The following is a 10,611-nucleotide window of genomic DNA, read 5'->3' as shown; positions in this document are numbered from 1 at the left end:
CAGTGAGTCAGTGAAACTTGAATCTTTGTTGAGTAGCAATGAGTCAGTGAAACTTGAATTTTTGTTGAGTAACAGTGAGTCAGTGAAACGCAAGTCTTTGTTAAGTAACACTGACTCCGAATATTTGTGATTCGGTGAAACACAAATCTTTGTTGAGTAGCATTGAGTCAGTGAAACATGAGTCTTTGTTAAGTAACAGTGAGTCAGTGAAACTCGGGTCTTTGTTGAGTAACAGTGAGTCAGTGAAACTTGAATCTTTGTTGAGTAGCAATGAGTCAGTGAAACATGATTTTTTGTTGAGTAACAGTGAGTCAGTGAAACGCAAGTCTTTGTTAAGTAACACTGACTCTGAATAATTGTGATTCGGTGAAACACAAATTTTGTTGAGTAGCAGTGAGTCAGTGAAACATGAGCCTTTGTTAAGTAACAGTGAGTCAGTGAAACACAAATCTTCATCGAAGAGCTGTGAGTCAGTGAAACTCGGGTCTCTGTTGAGTAACAGTGAGTCAGTGAAACTTGGGTCTTTGTTGAGTTAACAGTGAGTCAGTGGAACTCGGGTCTTTGTTGAGTAACAGTGAGTCAGTGAAACTTGAATCTTTGTTGAGTAGCAGTGAGTCAGTGAAATTTGAATCTTTGTTGAGTAGCAATGAGTCAGTAAAACTTGAATTTTTGTTGAGTGACAGTGAGTCAGTGAAATGCAAGTCTTTGTTAAGTAACACTGACTCTGAGTATTTGTGATTCGGTGAAAAACAAATCTTTGTGGCGTAGTAGTGAGTCAGTGAAACATGAGTCTTTGTTGAGTATCTGTGAGTCAGTAAAACTACTTGTAAGAGAAACGTGATTCTTCCTTGAGTATTTGTGAGACAGTGAAACACAAATCTTTGTTGTGTAGCGGTGAGTCAATGAAACTCAAACCTCTGTTGAGTATTTGTGAGTCGGTGAAACACAAGTCTTTGTATAGTAGCAGTGGGTCATTAAAACAAGTCTTCTTTGGGTACACATGAATCAGTAAAACAGGAGTATTTGACAAAAAGTGAGTCACCTGTGAGTCGGTGAAACATGAGTCTTTGTTGTGTAGCAGTGGGTCAATGAAACTCGAATTTCTGTTGAGTATTTGTGAGTCGGTGAAACACAAGTCTTTGTTGAGTAGCAGTGGGTTATTGAAAAACAAGTTTTCTTTGGGTACTCATGAGTAAGTAAAACAGGAGCGTTTGTCAAAGAGTGAGTCACCTGTAAGTCGGTGAAACACAAGTCTTTGTTGTGTAGCAGTGAGTCATTAAAACACAAGTTTTCTTTGGGTACTCATGAGTCAGTAAAACAGGAGTGTTTGTCAAAGAGTGAGTCACCTGTGAGTCGGTGAAACACGAGTCTGTTGAGTAGCAGTGGGTCTTCTTTGGGTACTCATGAGTCAGTGTTTGTCAAAGAGTGAGTTGCCTGTGAGTCGGTGAAAAAAACAAAAAAGGTAAAATGGGTTATACTTGTATAGCGCTTTTCTACCTTCAAGGTACTCAAAGCGCTTTGACACTATTTCCGCATTCACCCATTCACACACACATTCACAAACTGATGGCGGGAGCTGCCATGCAAGGCCCTAACCACGACCCATCAGGAGCAAGGGTGAAGTGTCTTGCTCAAGGACACAACGGACGTGACGTGGTTGGTAGAAGGTGGGGATTGAACCAGGAACCCTCAGGTTGCTGGCACGGCCACTCTCCCAACAGCGCCATGCTGTCCCCAAACACGAGTCTTTGTTGTGTAGCAGTGAGTCATTGAAACACGGGACTTCTTTGGGTATTCATGAGTCCTTAAAACAGGAGCGTTTGTCAAAGAGTGAGTCACCTGTGAGTCGGTGAAACACGAGTCTGTTGAGTAGCAGTGAGTCATTGAAACACGGGTCTTCTTTGGGTACTCATGAGTCAATGTTTGTCAAAGAGTGAGTCACCTGTGAGTCGGTGAAACACGAGTCTTTGTTGTGCAGCAGTGAGTCATTGAAACACGGGGTCTTCTTTGGGTACTCATGAGTCAGTAAAACAGGAGCGTTTGTCAAAGAGTGAGTCACCTGTAAGTCGGTGAAACACGAGTCTTTGTTGAGTAGCAGTGAGTCATTGAAACACGGGTCTTCTTTGGGTACTCGTGAGTCAGTATTTGTCAAAGAGTGACTGACCTGTGAATCGGTGAAACTAGCGATGAGCACCATGATGATGTAACAAAGATGTTAATGAAAGAAGAAATGCACATCCAGGTTATTTTATATAGCATACAGAGAAGAAGATGCTATTTACAGGTATGTTGACACTGAAGCTTCCATTATTAACATGAGTCATAATAATAACATGTGACATATTTACAACAACGCTAACATGTCAGTCATCTTGTCTTTACTGGCCAACAATTATCTAAGGCTTCATTTTACCGCCATCCAATCAATCAATCAATCAATCAATCAATCAATCAATCAATCAATCAATCAAACAATCAATCGATCAATCAATCTGTCCAATGTGAGGTCAGTCGGCGAAAAGTGTCCAACAGTGCAAGTTCCTCCTTGCCCATATAAGGCAAACACATCCTGAGCTAAATCCGCAACGCAAACGTTCCCAAATATTTCTGCATGGAAAAGTCCCATGACAACGAGGCTGCTGAAACATATTGGATATTACAACAATTAGCTTGGTTGGTGACAGCTAGGGATGGAAGGATATGAACGTTATTGTCATTATTATCATTGAATATGCTCAAACATGACATTTATTGTTGTGAATCAGTCAAAGAAATAGAAAAGTCACTACTTGACATGTTTTGTCTTCACTGATAGTGTTTCACTATTTTATCTGGATTATCTTTTACTCTTGAAATATTGGTTTGTACTTCAGCACTTGAAGATTTATTGAAACGAAAAGTGCGTAACAAATAAAATCCATTATTATGATTTGTTATTTGTGGCGTCCTACACTGTTTTGCAGTCCTTGAAAGCACCTTTGTTTGCTATTCCTCCGAGTGTAGAAGGATCTCTCGTATACCATCAAATATTTTAGCTGCTCAGACAGTATTGTGTTAATATAAGGTTAGATTATGTTTGTCCTTATTGGGGAAAGACGTTGATGTCTCTTGTTTTCATCAGCCAGCCAGTACATGATTTGATCAAAGTGCAGTTGTCAATATCGCTTTTTCCACCATTTTTATCTAAAACCATTGGTTTTATCGTTACATCCCTAGCCACAACATGAAGCTAAGACATTAGCTGAGCATATATTACCTTCACTGGATTGCTTTTAGCATCTGGAATGTAGAAAATGTATCCAACTGCCCACCTGAGAGTTGTTTGATTGGACATCAAGGGGTCCAAAGTCCCTCCAGTGAGGGCAGAAAAATAAATAAACAAACAAACAAACAACTATTTAATACATTAAAGATGCTAATGTAGGTCAATATATGTAAGTTATCATCTTAGCTTTGAGGTAATTAGTGTAATATGGAACCATACATGTCGTTAATACTAATTGCACAAACAGAAGTTCCTCCAACAAGCTAGGCTATGTTAGCGCTGTACCTATGTATCTAAGAGGTGCCTGCAGGGCCCTCTAGTGGGGACATGGAGCATAGCAGTTAAATATTGCACTAATGAGAACATTTCCAAACTGATCTGTTACATCAGCGGTCATGTGACCAGCGACGCGTCTGCCATGACCGCGTGAGAGACAGGAAGTCCAACGAGTGATGGCGTGAGGAGGAGGAGCCACTGAGAGTCTCATTTTGAATGTGTGCATGCTCACGTCACTTCCAGTTTCCTGCTGAGGGACTTTCCGATTGGCCTCGCCCGCCATATTGGCTGTCCTCCGTGCTGCAGAGCGTCACGTAGACCATGGGCACCAGGCCCCGGGAGGCGCCCATGGAGCACAGCAGCCAATCAGGGTCGGCCTTGCTCAGCACGCGCAGGACGTCGCCCTTGTTGAAGCTGAGCTGATCGGGCTCGCTGGCGATGTGGTGGCACAGAGCTCGCACGTCCCTGCAGGAGGAGGACATTGTCACCGAGAGACGAGGACATTGTCACCGAGAGGCGAGGTCATTGTCACCGAGAGACGAGGACATTGTCACCGAGAGACGAGGTCATTGTCACCGAGAGACGAGGACATTGTCACCGAGAGTCGAGGACATTGTCACAGAGAGATGAGGTCATTGTCACCGAGAGACGAGGACATTGTCACCGAGAGTCGAGGACATTGTCACAGAGAGACGAGGACATTGTCACCGAGAGACGAGGTCATTGTCACCGAGAGACGAGGACATTGTCACCGAGAGACGAGGACATTGTCACCGAGACATGAGGTCATTGTCACCGAGAGAAGAGGTCATTGTCACCGAGAGACGAGGACATTGTCACCGAAAGTCGAGGACATTGTCACCGAGAGTCAAGGACATTGTCACAGAGAGACGAGGAAATTGTCCTGAGAGACGAGGACATTGTCACTGAGAGACAAGGACATTGTCACTGAGAGACGAGGACATTGTCACCGAGAGACGAAGACATTGTCCTGAGAGACGAGGACATTGTCACCGAGAGACGAGGACATTGTCACCGAGAGACGAGGACATTGTCACCGAGAGACGAGGACATTGTCCTAAGAGAGAGAGAAGGACATTGTCACTGAGAGACGAGGATATTGTCACTGAGAGAGAGAATGACATTGTCACCGAGAGACGAGGACATTGTCACTGAAAGAGAGAAGGACATTGTCACAGAGAGACGATGACATTGTCACAGAGAGACGAGGACATTGTCCTGAGAGAGAGAAGGACATTGTCACTGAGAAACGAGGACATTATCACAGAGAGATGAGGACATTGTCCTGAGAGAGAGAGAAGGACATTGTCACTGTGAGAAGAGGACATTGTCACTGAGAGACAAGGACTTTGTCCTGAGAGAGAGAAGGACATTGTCACTGAGAGACGAGGACATTGTCCTGAGAGACGATGACATTGTCACTGAGGAGGAGGACTTTGTCACTGAGAGACGAGGACATTGTCACCGAGAGACGAGGACATTGTCACAGAGCGATGAGGACATTGTCACAGAGAGACGAGGACATTGTCATTGAGAGACGAGGTCATTGTCACTAACAGACGAGGACATTGTCACTGAGGAAGAGGATATTGTCGCTGAGGAGGAGGACATTGTCACAGAGAGACAAGGACTTTGTCCTGAGAGAGAGAAGGACATTGTCACTGAGAGACAAGGACATTGTCACCGAGAAACGAGGACATTGTCACCGAGAGACAAGGACATTGTCCTGAGAGAGAGAGAGAGAAGGACATTGTCACTGTGAGAAGAGGACATTGTCACTGAGAGGCCAAGAACTTTGTCCTGAGAGAGAGAAGGACATTGTCACTGAGAGACGAGGACATTGTCCTGAGAGACGATGACATTGTCACTGAGGAGGAGGACTTTGTCACTGAGAGACGAGGACATTGTCACCGAGAAACGAGGACATTGTCACAGAGAGACGAGGACATTGTCACAGAGAGACGAGGACATTGTCACCGAGAGACGAGGTCATTGTCACTAACAGACGAGGACATTGTCACTGAGGAAGAGGATATTGTCGCTGAGGAGGAGGACATTGTCACAGAGAGACAAGGACAGTGTCCTGAGAGAGAGAAGGACATTGTCACTGAGAGACGAGGACATTGTCACAGAGAGACGAGGACATTGTCACCGAGAGACGAGGACATTGTCACTAACAGACGAGGACATTGTCACTGAGGAAGAGGATATTGTCGCTGAGGAGGAGGACATTGTCACAGAGAGACAAGGACAGTGTCCTGAGAGAGAGAAGGACATTGTCACTGAGAGACGAGGATATTGTCACTGAGAGAAAGAAGGACATTGTCACTGAGAGACGAGGACATTGTCACTGAGAGACGAGGACATTGTCACCAAGAGACGAGGACATTGTCACTGAGGAAGAGGATATAGTCACTGAGGAGCAGGACATTGTCCCTGAGAGACAAGGACATTGTCACAGAGAGACAAGGACATTGTCCTGAGAGAGAGAGAGAGAGAGAGAGAGAGAGAGAGAGAGAGAGAGAGAGAGAGAGAGAGAGAGAGAGAGAGAGAGAGAGAGAGAGAGAGAGAGAGAAGGACATTGTCACTGAGACGAGGACATTGTCACAGAAAGACAAGGACATTGTCACAGAGAGACAAGGACATTGAGAAAGAGAGAGAGAGAGAGAGAGAGAGAGAGAGAAGGAAATTGTCACTGAGAGACGAGGATATTGTCACTGAGAGACGAGGACATTGTCCTGAGAGAGAGAAAGACATTGTCACTGAGAGACGAAGACATTGTTCTGAGAGAGAGAAGGCCAATGTCACTGAGAGACGAGGACATTGTCCTGAGAGAGAGAAGGACATTGTCACTGAAAGACGAGGACATTGTCACTGAGAGACGAGGAGATTGTCACCGAGAGACAAGGACATTGTCACTGAGAGACAAGGACATTGTCACTGAGAGAGAAGGACTTTGTCCTGAAAGAGAGAAGGACATTGTCACTGAGAGACGAGGACATTGTCACTGAGGAGGAGGACTTTGTCACTGAGAGACAAGGACATTGTCACCGAGAGATGAGGACATTGTCACCGAGAGACGAGGACATTGTCACCGAGAGACGAGGACATTGTCACAGAGAGACAAGGACATTGTCACCGAGAGACGAGGTCATTGTCACTTACAGACGAGGACATTGTCACTGAGGAAGAGGATATTGTCGCTGAGGAGGAGGACATTGTCACAGAGAGACAAGGACATTGTCCTGAGAGAGAGAAGGACATTGTCACTGAGAGACGAGGATGTTGTCACTGAGAGAAAGAAGGACATTGTCACTGAGAGACGAGGACATTGTCACTGAGAGACGAGGACATTGTCACCTAGAGACGAGGACATTGTCACTGAGGAAGAGGATATTGTCACTGAGGAGGAGGACATTGTCCCTGAGAGACAAGGACATTGTCACAGAGAGACAAGGACATTGTCCTGAGAGAGAGAGAAGGACATTGTCACTGAGACGAGGACATTGTCACAGAAAGACAAGGACATTGTCACAGAGAGACAAGGACATTGAGAAAGAGAGAGAGAGAGAGAGAGAGAGAGAGAGAGAGAGAGAGAGAAGGAAATTGTCACTGAGAGACGAGGATATTGTCACTGAGAGACGAGGACATTGTCCTGAGAGAGAGAAAGACATTGTCACTGAGAGACGAAGACATTGTTCTGAGAGAGAGAAGGCCATTGTCACTGAGAGACGAGGACATTGTCCTGAGAGAGAGAAGGACATTGTCACTGAAAGACGAGGACATTGTCACTGAGAGACGAGGAGATTGTCACCGAGAGACAAGGACATTGTCACTGAGAGACAAGGACATTGTCACTGAGGAGGAGGACATTGTCCCTGAGAGACAAGGACATTGTCACAGAGAGACAAGGACATTGTCCTGAGAGAGAGAGAAGGACATTGTCACTGAGACGAGGACATTGTCACAGAAAGACAAGGACATTGTCACAGAGAGACAAGGACATTGAGAGAGAGAGAGAGAGAGAGAGAGAGAGAGACAGAGAGAGAGAGAGAGAGAGAGAGAGAGAGAGAGAGAGAGAGAAGGACATTGTCACTGAGAGACGAGGATATTGTCACTGAGAGACGAGGACATTGTCCTGAGAGAGAGAAGGACATTGTCACTGAGAGACGAAGACATTGTCCTGAGAGAGAGAAGGCCAATGTCACTGAGAGACGAGGACATTGTCACTGAGAGACGAGGAGATTGTCACGGAGAGACGAAGACATTGTCACTGAGAGACGAGGACATTGTCACCGAGAGACGAGGACATTGTCACAGAGAGACAAGGACATTGTCACCGAGAGACGAGGTCATTGTCACTTACAGACGAGGACATTGTCACTGAGGAAGAGGATATTGTCGCTGAGGAGAAGGACATTGTCACAGAGAGACAAGGACTTTGTCCTGAGAGAGAGAAGGACATTGTCACTGAGAGACGAGGATGTTGTCACTGAGAGAAAGAAGGACATTGTCACTGAGAGACGAGGACATTGTCACAAAGAGACGAGGACATCGTCACTGAGAGAGACGAGGACATTGTCACTTAAAGACGAGGACATTGTCACTGAGAGAGAGAAGGACATTGTCACAGAGAGACGAGGACATTGTCCTAAGAGAGAGAAGGACATTGTCACCGAGAGACGAGGACATTGTCACTGAGAGACGAGGACATTGTCCTGAGAGAGAGAAGGACATTGTCACTGAGAGACGAGGACATTGTCCTGAGAGAGAGAAGGACATTGTGGTCTCTGTGGCCAAACACCAGCAAGCTGAGAAGGTTCTTACCATGTGGTAGGCAGGGGTGATGTGGGTGGAGCTTCTTGACAGACGCCTGCGGTCAAAGACTCCGCCGTCTTCCCGCCTCCTGCTCCGATGGTCTGAGCCATTAGACCAAGAACGGACCCGTCCAAGCCGAGCCAGCCGGACGGCGGCCTAGAAAGCACAAAGAGTTACTGATAGGATAAGATACCTCCACCGAGGCTAGGCATTAACTTAGCGGCTAACTGGATAGACTACTGACAGGCTAATTACCAGTGTTGGGTTAGTTACTGAAAACCAGTAACTACAAACCTCGTTTCCATATGAGTTGGGAAATTGTGTTAGATGTAAATATAAACGGAATACAATGATTTGCAAATCATTTTCAACCCATATTCAGTTGAATATGCTACAAAGACAACATATTTGATGTTCAAACTGATAAACTTTTTTTTTTTTGCAAATAATCATTAACTTTGGAATTTGATGCCAGCAACACGTGACAAAGAAGTTGGGAAAGGTGGCAATAAATACTGATAAAGTTGAGGAATGCTCATCAAACACTTATTTGGAACATCCCACAGGTGAACAGGCAAATTGGGAACAGGTGGATGCCATGATTGGGTATAAAAGTAGGTTCCATGAAATGCTCAGTCATTCACAAACAAGGATGGGGTGAGGATCACCACTTTGTCAACAAATGCGTGAGCAAATTGTTGAACAGTTTAAGAAAAACCTTTCTCAACCAGCTATTGCAAGGAATTTAGGGATTTCACCATCTACGGTCCGTAATATCATCAAAGGGTTCAGAGAATCTGGAGAAATAACTGCACGTAAGCAGCTATGCCCGTGACCTTCGATCCCTCAGGCTGTACTGCATCAACAAGCGACATCAGTGTGTAAAGGATATCACCACATGGGCTCAGGAACACTTCAGAAACCCACTGTCAGTAACTACAGTTGGTCGCTACATCTGTAAGTGCAAATTAAAACTCTCCTATGCAAGGCGAAAACTGTTTATCAACAACACCCAGAAACGCCGTCGGCTTCGCTGGGCCTGAGCTCATCTAAGATGGACTGATACAAAGTGGAAAAGTGTTCTGTGGTCTGACAAGCCCACATTTCAAATTGTTTTTGGAAACTGTGGACGTCGTGTCCTCCGGACCAAAGAGAAAAAGAACCATCCGGATTGTTATAGGCGCAAAGTTGAAAAGCCAGCATCTGTGATGGTATGAGGGTGTATTAGTGCCCAAGACATGGGTAACTTACACATCTGTGAAGGCACCATTAATGCTGAAAGGTACATACAGGTTTTGGAGCAACATATGTTGCCATCCAAGCAACGTTACCATGGACGCCCCTGATTATTTCAGCAAGACAATGCCAAGCCACGTGTTACATCAACGTGGCTTCATAGTAAAAGAGTGCGGGTACTAGACTGGCCTGCCTGTAGTCCAGACCTGTCTCCCATTGAAAATGTGTGGCACATTATGAAGCCTAAAATACCACAACAGAGACCCCCGGACTGTTGAACAACTTAAGCTGTACATCAAGCAAGAATGGGAAAGAATTCCACCTGAGAAGCTTAAAAAATGTGTCTCCTCAGCTCCCAAACGTTTACTGAGTGTTGTTAAAAGGAAAGGCAATGTAACACAGTGGTGAACATGCCCTTTCCCAACTACTTTGGCACGTGTTGCAGCCATAAAATTCTAAGTTAATTATTATTTGCAAAAAAAAATTTAAGTTTATGAGTTTAAACATCAAATATGTTGTCTTTGTAGTGCATTCAATTGAATATGGGTTGAAAAAGATTTGCAAATCATTGTATTCCGTTTATATTTACATCTAACACAATTTCCCAACTCATATGGAAACGGGGTTTGTAGTTAGTTACTAGTTACTTTATTTCAAAAGTAACTCAGTTACTTACACTAAAAGTAATGCGTTACTGAGAAAAGTAACTATTTAGTTACTTATATATTTTTTTGTTTATTTTTTTAAGGCCCCCTTTAATGCCCCTTTAGCCCTTATTTCAGTACTGTTATTGCACTGGAGAATAATACAATCTGTTGATCAACTTGACATGCATTTGCATCACTGAACTCTGCTAAGCAATGTGGTCTACATACAACACACAAAGACAAAGATATGTTTCAAAGGCCCAATTTGTTTCAGGACAGAACAAATTGACAAAACTATTTTAAATAGCTGCAACATAACATACATAAGTAACAAACAGCATAATAACA

At 44.4% G+C, this 10,611-nt stretch overlaps 1 protein-coding gene across 1 annotated transcript in view; it reads right to left on the bottom strand.

Annotated features, from left to right (window-relative positions):
* Positions 1-2,231: 2,231 nt before the first annotated feature.
* Positions 2,232-10,611, bottom strand: part of rusc2 (RUN and SH3 domain containing 2) — a 58,103-nt gene continuing 49,723 nt past the window's right edge. Inside the window, exons 12-13 of the mRNA XM_061981751.2 lie at positions 8,390-8,536; positions 2,232-4,006 (exon numbers count right to left, since the gene is read on the bottom strand). Of these exons, the coding sequence (XP_061837735.2) occupies positions 3,775-4,006; positions 8,390-8,536 (379 nt within the window). The 3' untranslated portion in view covers positions 2,232-3,774. The remainder of the gene's footprint in view (positions 4,007-8,389; positions 8,537-10,611) is intronic.

Source organism: Nerophis lumbriciformis, linkage group LG24, assembly GCF_033978685.3.
Source record: "Nerophis lumbriciformis linkage group LG24, RoL_Nlum_v2.1, whole genome shotgun sequence".
NCBI lineage: Eukaryota > Metazoa > Chordata > Actinopteri > Syngnathiformes > Syngnathidae > Nerophis > Nerophis lumbriciformis.
Note: the sequence above shows the minus strand (reverse complement) of the source record. Positions and strands in the feature narration are given on the sequence as shown.